At 35.5% G+C, this 18,260-nt stretch overlaps 1 protein-coding gene across 4 annotated transcripts in view; it reads right to left on the reverse strand.

Moving 5' to 3' along the window:
- Positions 1-18,260, reverse strand: part of SCLT1 (sodium channel and clathrin linker 1) — a 258,454-nt gene that overhangs the window by 179,163 nt on the left and 61,031 nt on the right. For all 4 annotated transcript variants that reach the window (XR_004480803.2, XM_049709469.1, XM_033419426.2 and 1 more), the window contains exon 5: positions 15,697-15,752. Coding sequence is in view for 3 of the 4 variants with exons in the window: in XM_049709469.1 (XP_049565426.1) it covers positions 15,697-15,752 (56 nt within the window). In the remaining variant the exon portion in view is untranslated. The remainder of the gene's footprint in view (positions 1-15,696; positions 15,753-18,260) is intronic.

Consider the following 18,260-nt stretch of genomic DNA (forward strand, 5'->3'; position numbering starts at 1 on the left):
GGATCGCCCCGCACTCCGTGCACCTCCCTCTCCCAGGCCTGAGTGAGCCAGAGTCCCTGAGTCAGATGCTCCTTTAACCCCGTCCTGAGCAAAGAACAAACGCCCTCCAGCGACCTACACACAGAGGCGGGGCCAAATCCAAAGGTAAGCCCCGGGAGTTGTGCGAACAAAGAAGAGAAAGGGAAATCTCGCCCAGCAGCCTCAGGAGCAGCGGATTAAATCTCCACAATCAACTTGATGTACCCTGCATCTGTGGAATACATGAATAGACAACAAATCATCCCAAACTGAAGAGGTGGACTTTGAGACCAAGATTTATTATTTTTTCCCCTTTTCCTTTTTGTGTGTATGTGTATGCTTCTGTGTGAGATTTTGTCTGTAAAGCTTTGCTTTCATTATTTGTCCTGGGTTCTCCATCTCTATTTTGTTTTTTTTACTTTTGAAAAAAGATTTTATCTTAATAATTATATTTTATTTTAATAACTTTATTTTATCTTACTTTATTTTATTTTACCCTCTTTTCCTTCCTTCCTCCCTCCCTCACTCCCTTCCTTCCTTCTTTTTCCCCCTTTTATTCGGAGCCATGTGGATGAAAGGCTCTAGTTATTGCAGCCAAGAGTCAGTGCTGTGCCTCTGAGGTGGGAGAGCCAATTTCAGGACACTGGTCCATAAGAGACCTCCCAACTCCACATAATATCAAACAGCAAAAATCTCCCAGAGATCTCCATCTCAACACCAACACCCAGCTTCAGTCACCGACCAGCAAGCTACAATGCTGGACACCCTATGCCAAACAACTAGCAACACAGGAACACAACACCACGCATTATCAGACAGGCTGCCTAAAATAATAAAGCCACAGACACCCGAAAAACACACCACCAGATGTGGACCTGCCCACCAGAAAGACAAGATCCAGCCTCATCCACCAGAACACAGGCACTAGCCCCCTCCACAAGGAAGCCTACACAACCCACTGAACCTACTATAGCCACTGGGGAACGACACCAAAAACGACGGAAACTACGAACCTGCAGCCTGCAAAAAGGAGACCCCAAACACAGTAAGATAAGCAAAATGAAAAGACAGAAAAACACACAGCAGATGAAGGAGCAAGATGAAAACCCACCAGACCTAACAAATGAAAAGGAAATAGGCAGTCTACCTGAAAAAGAATTCAGAATAATGATAGTAAAGATGATACAAAATCTTGGAAATAGACTAGACAAAATGCAAGAAACATTTAACAAGGACCCAGAAGAACTAAAGATGAAACAAACAATGACGAACAACACAATAAATGAAATTAAAAATACTGTAGAAGGGATCAATAGCTGAATAACTGAGGCAGAAGAACGGATAAGTCACCTGGAAGATAAAATAGTGGAAATAACTACTGCAGAGCAGAATAAAGAAAAAAGAATGAAAAGCACTGAGAACAGTCTCAGAGACCTCTGGGACAACATTAAACACACCAACATTCAAATTATAGGGGTCCCAGAAGAAGAAAGGAAAAAGAAAGGGATTGAGAAAATATTTGAAGAGATTATAGTTGAAAACTTCCCTAATATGGGAAAGGAAATAGTTAATCAAGTACAGGAAGCACAGAGAGTCCCATACAGGATAAATCCAAGAACAAACATGCCAAGACACATATTAATCAAACTGTCAAAAATTAAATACAAAGAAAACTATTAAAAGCAGCAAGGGAAAAACAACAAATAACACAGAAAGGAATCCCCATAAGGTTAACAGCTGATCTTTCAGCAGAAACTCTGCAAGCCAGAAGGGACTGGCAGGACATATTTAAAGTGATGAAGGAGAAAAACCTACAACCAAGATTACTCTACCCAGCAAGGATCTCATTCAGATTTGATGGAGAAATTAAAACCTTTACAGACAAGCAAAAGCTGAGAGAGTTCAGCACCACCAAACCAGCTTTACAACAAATGCTACAGGAACTTCTCTAGGCAAGAAACACAAGAGAAGGAAAAGACCTACAATAACAAACTCAAAACAATTAAGAAAATGGGAATAGGAACATACATATCGATAATTACCTTAAATGTAAATGGACTAAATGCTTCCACCAAAAGACACAGATTGGCTGAATGGATACAAAAACAAGACCCATATATATATGCTGTCTACAAGAGACCCACTTCAGACCTAGAGACACATACAGACTGAAAGTGAGGGGATGGAAAAAGATATTCCATGCAAATGGAAATCAAAAGAAAGCTGGAGTAGCAATTCTCATATCAGACAAAATAGACTTTAAAATAAAGACGATTACAAGAGACAAAGAAGGACACTACAAAATGATCAAGGGATCGATCCAAGAAGAAGATATAACAATTGTAAATATTTATGCACCCAACATAGGAGCACCTCAATACATAAGGCAAATATTAACAGCCATAAAAGGGGAAATCGACAGTAACATATTCATAGTAGGGGACTTTAACACCCCACTTTCACCAATGGACAGATCATCCAAAATGAAAATAAAAAAGGAAACAAAAGCGTTAAATGACACATTAAACAAGATGGACTTAATTGATATTTATAGGACATTCCATGCAAAAACAACAGAATACACATTTTTCTCAAGTGCTCATGGAACATTCTCCAGGATAGATCATATCATGGGTCACAAATCAAGCCTTGGTAAATTAAGAAAATTGAAAATGTATCAAGTATCTTTTCTGAACACTACGCTATGAGACTAGATATCAATTACAGGAAAATATCTGTATAAAAATACAAACACATGGAGGCTAAACAATACAGTACTTAAAAATGAAGTGATCACTGAAGAAATCAAAGAGGAAATCAAAAAATACCTAGAAACAAATGACAATGGAGACACGATGACCCAAAACCTATGGGATGCAGCAAAACCAGTTCTGAGAGGGAAGTTTAAAGCAATACAATCCTACCTTAAGAAACAGGAAACATCTCGAATAAACAACCTAACCTTGCAACTAAAGCAATTAGAGAAAGAAGAACAAAAAACCCCCAAAGTTAGCAGAAGGAAAGAAATCATAAAGATCAGATCAGAAATAAATGAAAAAGATATGAAGGAAACAAGAGCGAAGATCAATAAAACTAAAAGCTGGTTCTTTCAGAAGATAAACAAAATTGATAAACAATTAGCCAGACACATCAAGAAAAAAAGGGAGAAGACTCAAATCAATAGAATTAGAAATGAAAAAGGAGAAGTAACAACTGACACTGCAGAAATACAAAAGATCATGAGAGATTACTACAAGCAACTCTATGCCAGTAAAATGGACAACCTGGAAGAAATGGACAAATTCTTAGAAATGCACAAGCTGCCAAGACTGAATCAGGAGGAAATAGAAAATATGAACAGACCAATCACAAGCACTGAAATTGAAACTGTGATTAAAAATCTTGGAACAAACAAAAGCCCAAGACCAGATGGCTTCACAGGCGAATTCTATCACACATTTAGAGAAGAGGCAACACCTATCCTTCTCAAAAGTTTCCAAAATATAGCAGAGGGAGGAACACTCACAAACTCATTCTACGAGGCCACCATCACCCTGATACCAAAACCAGAAAAGGATGTCACCAAGAAAGAAAACTACAGGCCAGTATCAATGATGAACATAGACACAAAAATCCTCAACAAAATACTAGCAAACAGAATCCAACAGCACATTAAAAGGATCACACACCATGATCAAGTGGGGTTTATTCCAAGAAAAAATGCAAGGATTCTTCAATATACGCAAATCAATCAATGTGATACACCATATTAACAACTTGAAGGAGAAAAACCATATGATCATCTCAATAGATGCAGAGAAAGTTTTCGACAAAACTCAATACCAATTTATGATAAAAAACCCTGCAGAAAGTAGGCATAGAGGGAACTTTCCTCAACATAATAAAGGCCATATATGACAAACCCACAGCCAACATCGTCCTCAATGGTGAAAAACTGAAAGTATTTCAACTAACATTAGGAACAAGACAAGGTTGCCCACTCTCACCACTATTATTCAACACAGTTTTGGACGTTTTAGCCACAGCAATCAGATAAGAAAAGGAAATAAAAGAATCCAAATCAGAAAAGAAGAAGTAAATCTGTCACTGTTTGCAGATAACATGATATAATACATAGAGAATCCTGAAGATGCTACCAGAAAACTACTAGAGCTAATCAATGATTTTGGTAAAGTAACAGGATACAAAGTTAATGCACAGAAATCTCTGGCATTCCTATACACTAATGATGAAAAATCTGAAAGTGAAATTAAGAAAACACTCCCATTAACCACTGCAACAAAAAGAATAAAATATCTAGGAATAAACCTACCTAAGGAGACAAAAGACCTGTATGCAGAAAATTATAAGACTGATGAAAGAAATTAAAGATACAAATAGATGGAGAGATATACCATGTTCTTGGATTGGAAGAATCAACACTGTGAAAATGACTCTACTACCCAAAGCACTCTACAGTTTCAATGAAATCCCTATCAAACTACCATGGGCATTTTTCACAGAACTAGAACAAAAAATTTCACATTTGTATGGAAACACAAAAGACCCTGAATAGCCAAAGCAATCTTGAGAATGAAAAACGGACCTGGAGGAATCAGGCTCCCTGACTTCCGACTATACTACAAAGCTACAGTAAGCAAGACAGTATGGTACTGCCACAAAAACAGAAATATAGATCAATGGAACAGGATAGAAAGCCCAGAGATAAATCCACACACATATGGTCACGTTATCTTTGATAAAGGAGGTAGGAATATACAGTGAAGAAAGGACAGTCTCTTCAATAAGTGGTGCTGGGTAAACTGGACAGGTACATGAAAAGTATGAAATTAGAACACTCCCTAACACCATACACAAAAGTAAGCTCAAAATGGATTAAAGACCTAAATGTAAGGCCAGGAAGTATCAAACTCTTAGAGGAAAACATAGGCAGAACACTCTATGACATAAATCACAGCATGATCCTTTTTGACCCACCTCCTAGAGAAATGTAAGTAAAAACAAAAATAAACAAATGGGACCTAATGAAACTTAAAAGCTTTTGCACAGCAAAGGAAACCATAAACAAGACCAAAAGACAACCCTCAGTATGGGAGAAAATATTTGCAAATGAAGCAACTGACAAAGGATTAATCTCCATAATTTATAAGCAGCTCATGCAGCTCAATAACAAAAAAACAAACAACCCAATCCAAAAATGGGCAGAAGACCTAAACAGACATTTCTCCAAAGAAGATATACAGACTGCCAACAAACACATGAAAGAATGCTCAACATAATTAATCATTAGAGAAATGCAAATCAAAACTACAATGAGATATCACCTCACACCAGTCAGAATGGCCATCATCAAAAAATCTAGAAACAGGGTTTCCCTGGTGGCGCGGTGGTTGATAGTCCGCCTGCCGATGCAGGGGACATGGGTTCGTGCCCCGGTCCGGGAAGATCTCACATGCCGTGGAGCGGCTGGGCCCGTGAGCCATGGTTGCTGAGCCTGCGTGTCCGGAGCCTGTGCTCCGCAACAGGAGAGGTCACAACAGTGAGAGGCCCGCATACCACAAAAAAAAAAGAAAAAAAGAAATCTAGAAACAATAAATGCTGGAGAGGGTGTGGAGAAAAGGGAATCCTCTTGCACTGCTGGTGGGAATGTGAATTGGTACAGCCACTATGGAGAACAGTATGGAGGTTCCTTAAAAAACTACAAATAGATCTACCATATGACCCAGCAATCCCACTACTGGGCATATACCCTGAGAAAACCATAATTCAAAAAGAGTCATGTACCAAAATGTTCACTGCAGCTCTATGTACAATAGCCAGGAGATGGAAACAACCTAAGTGTCCATCATCGGATGAATGGATAAAGAAGATGTGGCACATATATACAATGGAATATTACTGAGCCATAAGAAGAAACGAAATTTAGCTATTTGTAATGAGGTGGATAGACCTAGAGTCTGTCATACAGAGTGAAGTAAGTCAGAAAGAGAAAGACAAATACCGTATGCTAACACATATATATGGAATTTAAGAAAAAAAAATGTCATGAAGAGCCTAGGGGTAAGATGGGAATAAAGACACAGACCTACTAGAGAATGGACTTGAGGACATGGAGAGGGGGAAGGGTAAGCTGTGACAAAGCGAGAGAGTGGCATGGACATATATACACTACCGAACGTAAAATAGATAGCTAGTGGGAAGCAGCTGCATAGCACAGGGAGATCAGCTCGGTGCTTTGTGACCACCTAGAGGGGTGGGATAGGGAGGGTGGGAGAGAGGGAGACGCAAGAGGGAAGACATATGGGAACATATGTATATGTATAACTGATTCACTTTGTTATAAAGCAGAAACTAACGCACCATTGTGAAGCAATTATACTCCAATAAAGATGTAAAAAAAAAAATCTAGAAACAATAAATGCTGGAGAGGGTGTAGAGAAAAGGGAACACTCTTACACTGCTGGTGGGAATGTGAATTGGTACAGCCACTATGGAGAACAGTATGGAGGTTCCTTAAAAAACTACAAATAGAACTACCACATGACCCAGCAATCCCACTACTGGGCATATACCCTGAGAAAACCGTAATTCAAAAAGAGTCATGTACCAAAATGTTCATTGCAGCTCTATTTACAATATCCAGGACATGGAAGCAACCTAAGTGTCCATCATCGGATGAATGGATAAAGAAGATGTGGCACATATATACAATGGAATATTACTGAGCCATAAAAAGACACGAAATGGAGTTATTTGTAGTGAGGTGGATGGACCTAGAGTCTGTCATACAGAGTGAAGTAAGTCAGAATGAGACAAACAAATACCGTATGCCAACATATATATTGAATCTAAGAAAAAAAATGTCATGAAGAACCTAGGGGTAAGACGGGAATAAAGATACAGACCTACTAGAGAATGGACTTGAGGATATAGGGAGGGGGAAGGGTAAGCTGTGAGAAAGTGAGAGAGTGGCATGGACATATATACACTACCAAATGTAAAATAGATAGCTAGTGGGAAGCAGCCGCATAGCACAGGGAGATCAGCTCGGTGGTTTGTGACCACCTAGAGGGGTGGGATAGGAAGTTGGGAGGGAGGGAGACGCAAGAGGGAAGAGATATGGGAACATATGTATATGTATAACTGTGTCACTTTGTTATAAGGTAGAAACTGATACACCATTGTAAAGCGATTACACTCCAATAAATATGTAAATAAAAAATAAAGAATGAATTATCTTTATGGTTTATGTATAAAAGACAACAAAGAACTACAATTAGTAGGCTTACTCAAAGTAAAGATCTTAGGCATTATATAAGAAAAAGATTAAATAAGTGCACATTTACATTAAGTCAACGTCAAAACTTTTTAAAGTATTCTATGTATGTCTTATGATTCTCCACTTTATTGCCTCTTTCAATCTGCAGACCATCTATTAATCTAGAAAGAAAGAGGGTTTGTACTATATTTTATGCTAGGTACAATGTACTAAATCAAAAAAGTAACAGTGTTTCTGACCTCTTCCTGTTGACTATTTCATTGGATAAGATATTCCTGATAAAAAGTCTTTATGAAAATAAATATTATCCTAAAATATAATATGATGCTTTACATTAAATTACTACATATCTATGCCTTTTAAGTTGTTACTTATGGCTTTTATTATTTTTCTATCTTACCACTTGCAGTATTACTTCAAAAGATATTTAACTAGCACTTACTATAATCATAAAAATATATAAAAAATAAAACTGAGATCTAGTCCAAATCTCTCATTTTATAGATTAAGAAACTGAGATCCAAACATACGGACACTAAGGGGGGAAAGCGGGGTGAGGGGGGATGAATTGGGAGACTGGGATTGACATATATACACTAATATGTATAAAATAGATAACTAATAAAAAAAAAGACCTATTTAAGTAATAGAAGACATGAAACAGATTTGAATTATTGTTTTATTGATTTAATGTACATATACATAAGCAAGTGTCTGCAATCCAAAGTAAAAGTAATAAATGCCCTAACCAAGGTACAAAAATATTATAATGAGTCACTTTGTTATAAAGCAGAAACTAACACACCATTGTAAAGCAATTATACTCCAATAAAGATGTTAAAAATAATACTATAATGGAATGTGCAAAGATTTTTCAGAAAAGATCATATTTAAATTGGTTCCTAAGAATGTGTATAAGTTTAATGTATAGAGATGTGGGTGGTGTTCTCAGGCTGTTGGAAAATGTGAGCAGACAGAATGCTAAGAAAGTATGAGTGTTTGGAGAAATAAAGAATAATTTGCATGGAGAAAAAAAAAAAAGAAACTGAGTTCTACCTCCTACATTGTTGGTGGGAATGTACGTTGGTACAGCCACTATGGAAAACAGTATGGAGGTTCCTCAGAAAACTAAAAATAGAATGAACCATATGATCCAGCAATCCCACTCCTGAGAATATATCCAGACAAAACTATAATTCAAAAGGATACATGCACCCCTATGTTGATAGCAGCACTATTCACAATAGCCAAAACATGGAAACAACCTAAATGTCCATCAACAGATGAATGAATAAAGAAGATGTAGTACATATATACAATGGAATACTACTTAGCCATAAAAAAGAATGAAATAATGCCATTTGCAGCAACATGGATGCAAACAGAGATTATGATACTAAGTGAAGTAAGTCAGAAAGAGAAAGACACATACCATATGACATCACTTATATGTGGAATCTAAAATATGGCACAAATGAACCTATCTACAAAACAGAAACAGACTCATAGATGTAGAGAACAGACTTGTGGTTGCCAAAGGGGAGGGGGGAAAGAGAGGGATAGACTGGGAGTTTGGGGTTGGCAGATGCAAACTATTACACTTAGAGTGGATAAACAACAAGGTTCTAATGTATAGCACAAGGAACTATATTCAATATCCTATATTCAAAACCATAATGGAAAATAAGAACTATATTCAAAACCATAATGGAAAATAACATACGAAAAAGGAATGTATATATGTGTATAACTGAGTCACTTTGCTGTACGGCAGAGATTGGCACAACATTGTAAATCAACTATACTTCAGTAAAAAAAAAAAAAAAAAAAGAAAGAAACTGAGTTCCAGATAGATTAAAGTATTAATACCAGGAAAATCACCCAGCCAGTAACTGCAGTCCTGAAATTATAACTAATTAGCATTAATAGGCAATAGAATTTTGGCCATGATGACTTTATAAAAGTTTTGATCTCTGAGGTGACAAAGACAAATCAAATACACTTCTAACCAGTCTTTCTTTGAATTGAATTTGTCATTGATAGTAAGATGCACCATTCTTTTACATACTATTAAAAATAAAAATTGCTGCTTATTAATCTTGACATGCCATTCACTATTGCTACATCCCAATTTTGTAGATCTTAAAATAGGGGAACGGGGAATAGTGTTAGGGAATCTTACAGTCGAGTAAGAGAGAAGATAGAGTAAGACAAATACATACAATTAGAAAACATTCTAGACAACTGCCTGGTACAACCTCTCTACATGCCTTCCCTCACCTGACAGACATTTTTCATCCTTAAGTCCAAGCTTCCTCAGTGAAGGTATCCACATCCCTGCCATGGTGTAGTGTTTCTTTTGGGGATTAATACAGAACAGTCTGATAACTAGAATTGTTGCTTCCCTTCTTCTGCTCCTACAGTGAATCATATATATTCTTTCCTGAAAAATTCGGAATTTTCAAGTTCTAAAGTGTAACTGAATTCAATCCTTCAACAGTGCACCCTCGTCCTCTGCTAAAAGCCCTTGAAGAGCCCCCTATGCCATCTGAAAGACAAGTTTAAATTTCTTAGCAGAGCATATAAGATCTTATATGATCTGCTCCCTGCCCACCATCCCAGTCTTATGCCTAATTCCCCTATACAAATACGCTGAGATATAACCACAGTAAATGATCTGTATTTTAATAAACATACGATTTTTCATTTGATGAACTCCTACTCATTCTTAAAGACTCTGCTCAAATTTCATCCCCTCACTTAAGCCTTCTCTGATGTCTCCAGCCAGAGTGATATCTTCAACAATTACAATCTAATGTATATATTGGACATGTTATAGTTAACACCATCTGCCATGTGCAGACTTAGTAATCCTTGACTATAACCCATGCTCTGGGGAATAGCGCAGGTTATTTTTTACAGAGGGAAGTCAATGATTAGATTAAAGTTTTGCATATTTCTCAAGGGCAGCCCTATCATACGCTGACTGGCATGAAGCGTACTGAAAACAGTAGTGTTGGCCATTAGTAACTAACAAGAATGGGTACCTTCAGGATTTGACCTAAAGAACAGAGAGAATCAGCTTTTTGGTTGGAAGAATAGGAGCAGCTGCTACATGGAAAGGGGTGCCATTACTAAGGGGGACAATTAAGGCTGTATGAGACAACTGATAAGAGGAGCATATCCTCAGAGATGGTCCTAACTGTTTCCCAGTTCTAGCTGTATTCCATGTTCCTCCTTATCATACATTTCCATTTACTCAGAATGACCTGTTTCTATTTCTTGAAGAAAAAACAGCCAAATATGAATATATGTATGTGTTTATGTTCCTAATATTTGCAATCATCCACTCAAAAAATATTTTTTGAGCATTTAATATGTATCAAGCACTGTTCAAAGGTGTTAGGTATACAGTGGTAAGACAGAATAGACAAGGGCCCTGCTCCATGAAGGATACATTCTAGTAGATAAGACAAATAATAACCAAGCAAATAAATAATTTCAGGTAGTAATAGGTACCACAAATAAAATTGGATAATATAAAACAGAAAGTTGGGGAGGGAGGAAGAGTGCTAGATAATGTGGTCAGGGAATGCCTGCCTGATTGAAGAGGAGACAGTCCTGTGTAGGTCTGGGGAATAACATTCCAGGAAGAAGAAATATGCAAAAGGTCTTCTGGTGGAAACTGGTTTGCCAGTTTTAAGAAAGACGAAGTAAGACGGCCAGTGTTGACTGGAGACTAGTCATCAAAGGAGGGTGTGGTAAGAGGCATATATATACGTAAATATACAAACACAGACTTATTATAAACAGAGACATACACAGAAATCAGGGTACCTCTGAATTTATATAAGGTTATTAAAAAGAGAAATATTAAACTTTATAATGAAAGCTTAGGATTTGGGTGAACTTTTGGGGATGGTTTTCTCACAGTAAAATGGTGTAAACTAGCATCAGAACAGCAGAGTTTACTGTTCCAGAGATATCTCTGTTCCAGAGATATTTTTTCACTCTCTCATTGGAAAATAGATCAAATATATTCATCTTTTGCTATTATATAAATAAAGTTTTGGGGTAGAGAATACCATTTTTGGACAAGTACAGAAAAATAATGGCTTTATTACTATTTTTATAAATATACACATGAACTCCTTCCTCCCAAATTTCAAATAGACTATACTGTGTTCATAGGCTATTATCAACATACACTAATGATATAATAATTAGGGATGGTGAAAGCAAACCTAAAATTACAACTCTTATCTATATTATTATTTATTATTCAATTATCATTGGTCAATAAGAACAAATCAATGAAAATAGTGCTAAAAAATTCTATTTTATAATGCTATTGAAATCTAAATCATAAATATTTAGTTTTAATCTTAAAAAGATAAATATATTAGACTATCATAAAACAAAAACTTACAAACTTAGTAAAATAAATAATATGCTAAATATAATTGTTTTAATTTATTAAATACTAACTTTATACTCCTGTTGAAGTTTTCTGTTTCTGTGCTCTAAAGCTACATATATGCTTAAATAAAAAAGTAAACAGTTATAAATTTCAAAAAAGCTTTTCGGTGACAGTTGAACCAAAGACTAGTTAACAGATTGAGCAGCAAAAGATAGCTACATGTATCAGAGAAGAGTAAACTTTTTCTGTAAAGGACCAGATACCAAATATTCTAGGTTTTGTGGGCCATTCAGTCTCTGTCTCAACTATTCAACTCCATCATTGTAGAGCACAAGATGCCATAGACAGTATACAAATGAACAAGTCTGGCTGTGATCTAATAAACTTTTATTTACCAAAAGAAGTGGCAGGCCAGATTTGGCCCTCAAGCTGTAGTTTGTGAATCCCTGACAGATGTCGTTAAGTCTCTGTACTAGTTACTATACTTTGACTACAAGCAACAGTGATTTTTGTCTGTTTTATTTACTAATGTATTCCAGAAACTTGAACAGTGCTTGGTACTTAGTAAGTACTCAATAAATATTTGTGAATGACTGAATGAATGTTTTATTACTCACCAAATATTAAATCTGAAGGCAAGTGGCTCTAGATTTGTTTCAGCAGTTCAATAATGTAATTTAAGGACCAAAGGCTTCCCCATCTTTCCCTTCTTCTAATCTCATTGTGTTTCTGATACATACTCTCATGGTTACAAAATGGCTATAGCAGCTTCAACATATATCATTTTCTAAAATGACAAGGAACAGGAAGGAGGTTGTTTTCTTCTTGCCAGTCTCTCTTTTTATCAGGGAGAAAAAGCTTTCCCAGAGGCTCTACGACAGACTCTCCCTTATACTTCACTGGGTACAAGTGAGTCACATGTTCATACTTAGACCAATTCCTGGCAAAAAGAAATGTGCACTGGTTTATAATCAAAGTTTTATCACCTGAGATTGTGGAAGAAGCTCATTTCCGCTGAGCACAATGCAACTGGAACAAAATCAGGGTTATATGAATTATGAAAGAAGGGAAAATAGCTCTTATGGAGGCAACAAATAATGTCTTTCATACCCTCAATAATAAAATAAAAATAATAACAATAAAAGGTAGTATTTTCTTAGTGCCAGGAAGTGCTGTATATATATTCACTCATTTAATTATCTTATCCAATTTTCATCCTCTGGCAAGTTATGAGGAGGAAATATGATATTAAAGAAAAAATGAGACAAAAACAAAATAAAAAACATGAACTGAGTTTAAAGGAATAAATTAAAAATGGGAAGGATGATAAAATGAATATCTTTTCACCTCTTCCTAAGTCTCATTTTATAAAATGACTTCATTATTTTCTATTTGTAATCAATTCCCAGAAAATACTCGCCTATACACAAATGTATTAAAAAGTTTCCAAAACCCAATAATGTGGAATTGCATACTATTGTATAATCCATGCCACTGCTAGCTTCCATTATTCAGACTTGACCATATTTAAGATATTTTCCTTAAAAATGATAAGCTCTTTTTGATTTTGCAGTCTTTAACAGCAATACTTAAAAGCAGGTTGTTGCCCTAAGGGCATAGAGTTCACTTTAAAACCTGATGATATTTCGAGTTACTAAAAGTGCCTTTTAATAAGCTCAGAATCCATTTTTCCCATTTCCCTATTATACTAAGAATAAATACATTCATGAGCCATGACTGCAGTACTATTAAACAGGTAAAGGCAGATTTTTAAAAGACTGGTTTCAAAAGACCTGGACATAAAAGGAAGAGTATGGAGTCAAATATAGGAACAACTAAATCATTAGCTCAATCACATAACACCGTATTATCTCCAATACATTAAAATACAAACTTAACTTACATACACTGGTGATTCAAAAATCTTAGCAATAGTCTTTAATAGGAAGATTTTTGAGAAAGAACAGTAAATCATAAAAAGTTAAAGTTAGAAAAACTTTCCCATGGGAAAAAACACATATAAATGAGAAAAACTGAAAATCCAATTAAGAGATTTACATAGAAGAATGCAAACAAAGGAATGCCAAACTTAAAAAGAGCTTATGCTTTAAATGAATTTAAAACCAAAAAAAAATGTATTTCTTCATTTTTTGGTTTTGTTTTGTAAGGCGACAACAAAAGATATATCAGGTCTCAGTCCAGTTGCATGACCTTTAAAAGTTAAACTTGGGATAGAATAAAACTCTGAACATTTTTAGAAGAAAATGTAAGAGAAGATCTTTAGGACCACAGGCTGAGAGAGGATTTGTTATACACAAAGACCAACAACCATAAGAAAGAAGACTGATATATTCAACTACCTCAAAATTAAAAAAAAAAAAGGAAAAGAAATTTCTGTTGATCAAACATATCACAACCTGGGAACAGATATCTGAAACATACCTATTGTCTAGCACATTGAATGCACCATTGGCACTCTATTCATTCCCATCCCTTTCCATATCCCAGCATTTTTCATAATGGCTGAAAGTCTAAAACTATGTTTCCCGGATGTCCTTGCAGCTGGTGTGGTGGATGGAATTAAAGGTTCACCAGTGATGGGCACTTGAAGGGGATATAGAAGGCAGAAGTGAGCTGAGAACATTCTTCTATAGGTACGACAGATGACAAGCAAAACTGATAGACGTGAGTGTCTCCTGAAGTGAGTACCTCACGCCCCACTTTCCAGTGTCAAGTTTTCAGCTCCATGGAAGTGATGCTGTAGTGGTAGCTACAGAGATGGTGGCAGCAGCATAAATTCCTGGCCTCAGAATCTCAGCCTCTAAGGTATGACTCTAAAACCAATTATCTTACCTACATAGTACTTAACTGTAAGTGATTAAATCCCTTCTTGTTTGAAGTGTCTATGATGGTTACTGTTTACACTGATCAGCACACTAACAAATATTCAGAATACAGATTATATAAAGTACTTTGACAATTTAAGGAAAAGATAAAGAGAAAATGGGAAAAAGAAATGAACAAGCGTTTCATGAGAAAACCACATGGGTAAATAAATACATGAAAAATGGTTAACCATATTGATATTCAGGAAAATGTAAGTTAAAACCACAATGAAATACCATTTAGGACTCAAAATAACAAAAATTAAGAAACCTGGTAATAGCAAGTGCTGATAAAATATACAAATCAATAAGAACTCATAAATATCACTGGTAGGAATGTAAATTGGTATAGCCACTTTGGAAATTAGGTTGGCAATATATTGCAAAATTGAATATTCACATAGCCTATGACCCAACCCTGAAACTCTTCTGCTTATGCATGATATTGAGTGGAAAAAAAGTAAGTCTCAGAAGACTAAATAATACTATTTTTGGAAGTTTTTAAAAATGCAAAACTAAATAATATATCATTAGGAATACACATACCTACAAAAATTTTAAAAAGCAAGGGAACGATAAACAAAAATTCAAGACGGTATTAACTGCTGGCAGAGGGAAGGAGGGGCATGGGATAGGGAAGGAAAACATGAATAAGTGCACCAGTATTGATAACATTTTAGCTCTTAACTGGATGGTGGGTTGACAGGTTTCCGTTTTATCAGTATGTTTCCTAATATAATATATATTCTATACTATACTATTCATGATTGCTAATATTTATAAGGTGCTTATTATGTACCCTATTTTAAGCAATTACTTTATCCCTTACAGTCAGCTCTAAGAAATAGGTTCTGTTATTGTCTCCCACTTATAGATGAGGAAACCCTAAAGCACACAGAGGTTAACTTGTCCAAGGTCATATAGCTAATAAGCAATGGAGCCAGGAGTCAAAAAGGAAATCAGGCCCCAGCGTCCACACTCATAACCAGTATACTTCATAAATAAAATACCAAATAACAATAATAAAAGTTACCTAAGACAACAATAAGATAATCAGTAGTTAATTGATCTACCTTTCATTTTCCTTGATGACATTTTCAAGTTGTAGTTTCATCTCACCCATCTGTTTCTGAAAGAATAAAATATGGTTGCAGAAAAACATTTTCCAGACAATTAGATTTATATTAAGTAGTTCATTCATATGCAAGCAATCGGATTCTATGACACTAGTCTACAGATAAGAAATAATTATTCTTCACTTCTAACAAGCAATATTAAATACAGATATTTTAATGATACAGAGTGTAATAGAACATTTTGAATAGAATATAAGTAAAAATATTTTATATAACATATTAATAAATATTTTAAAATGTAATTCCTATATTTAGAGATGTTTATAGGAAAAGAGATGTAAGATATTCCTTAATATTTCACTATAAGAAATATCCGATGATCCCTAGGCCTTGAATATATATCGTAATTCATCTTAGTTTAGGTGAAGCCCATGTAAGTGCTTGAATTTCAAGAAGTAAAATGTTAATGGCGAAAAAAGCAAATAAAGCTCTTCTTTAGCAATAATTCATTCAGTCTCTGATTGACCACCTTGTTTAGTTGTATAAACTCTCTGCCCTATACAAGGCTGCTACAGTAAACCAATGTGGTCACTAACACATACATTAGTAGGAAAGATGGTAAAAAAAAAAAAAAATTACTAACTAAAATACCAATACGAATAAAATATATACTGTAAAGGGAATGAAATGAAGGTATTTTTAATTTTCTCTGAGGGGTTAAAGGGATTGCAAGATTTCAACAGGAAAGAAAGGGCATTTCAAGTAGGGTGAAATATGAGTAAAAGCAAAGAAGCAAAAAATATTAGACGACACAGGCATAGTCATCAGCTCTCAGTAAGAGTAAACGAGCAAGTGGAGATCAGGAAGGAGGCCATGTAAAATCATACTTAAAACAAAACTGCAATCAATTCATGATCTGTCCATTACTCTTGATTGGGTACCCCAGGCTAAAGGAGAAGAGCCAATCCTGGAGTGAACCTGGCAAGGGAAGGGTGGAACAGGCAATCCTCCAAGCCTTTCTCTCTCCCTTTCAACTAGAGAAGCTCAAGGAAGCTTCCCCTAGGAAAACAGTAACAGCCAATTATAACTACAAGGCCGGCTTGAAAGGTGAACCTTTCCCAGGTCCCTGCTGTGCCTGAATCACAATTAAATCAAAATGAATGAATTCACTACCAGATAACTGAGAACTGACCACACATGGAGCCATGCAATGAGAGGTAAAACTGGAAAGGCAGGTGGCAGGTCTTGCTTGAATGCCATGCAGACTAAGAGGTTTGGATTTTATTGTAGCAATTATCCCCATTTTGTAATTATTTTTAAAAAATCGATCTTTAAAAATTGCAAAAATGTCAGCGTATCTTGAAAAATATTATTCAAATAATTAGGTAGGATATATGCATTAACTAGGATTCAGGGTGGATCATGACAGTAACACTAAAGATTCTTTACTGTAAAATATTTCAAAACATTTAATTGTTGAAAAAAAACAAAAATTCAGCAGTACCTTTCTTATCATCAAATTTTCCCCTATTATTTACATTTTCTGGAAGAAACTTTCATATAGAGAATTATTGTGAATATTTTCCTGCTTTCAAGATATACTATTTTTTGACTGGTCAATAAGATAAATCATAAGAGCTATTGCTACTCAATAATATCTATGTGAGCAAGTGTTTTAAGAAGTAGCTGTCAACATCTTTTTTGTCTCTAAAAGTAGCAACTATTCTTGCCCCTTAGGCTTTCTGCTACAGCTTCCTCTCTCTTGAAATTAATCCAGTAATCACTCTTAGATGGAGAATGCCAAATGGAAGAATGAAGTTAAACACCTTAGTAAACTAGCTGATTAAAGACATATATGAATCAGGTAAATTATAAAAAATTAAAATTTAAAATAGGTTAATTCCAAGATAACTAGATATTCCATTTTATAACAATCAAACCACATGTCATTATAGCAATTTTGAGAGAGTGAATTCAGCAGAAACTTTAGGCTCACTAGTCCTAAAAATAAAAGCAAAATACCATTTGTGCAAAAGAGAGCTTTCTGTTGTTCTTTATCAATTAAAAAATTTAAACAAACAGCTCATACAGCTCAACAGCAAAAAAACAACCACCCAATCAGAAAATGGGGGGAAGATCTAAATAGACATTTCTCCAAAGAAGACATACAGATGGCCAACAGGCACATGAAATGATGCTCAACATCATTAATTATTAGAGAAATGCAAATCAAAACCACAGTGAAGTATCACCTCAGACTGGTCAGAATGGCCATCATCAAAAAGTCTACAAACAATACATACTGGAGAGGGTGTGGAGAAAAGGGAACCTTCCTACACCCCAATGTTCACAGCTGCACTATTTACAATAGCCAACAGTTGGAAGCAACCTAAGTGTCTATCAACACATGAATGGGTAAAAAAGATGTGGTGTACATATACACAATGGAATATTATTCAGCCATAAAGAATGAAATAATGCATTTGCAGCAACATGGATGGTCCTAGAGATTATCATACTAAGTAAAGTAAGTCAGACAGAGAAAGACAAATATCATATGA

Source organism: Orcinus orca, chromosome 4, assembly GCF_937001465.1.
Source record: "Orcinus orca chromosome 4, mOrcOrc1.1, whole genome shotgun sequence".
In the NCBI taxonomy this organism is placed as follows: domain Eukaryota; kingdom Metazoa; phylum Chordata; class Mammalia; order Artiodactyla; family Delphinidae; genus Orcinus; species Orcinus orca.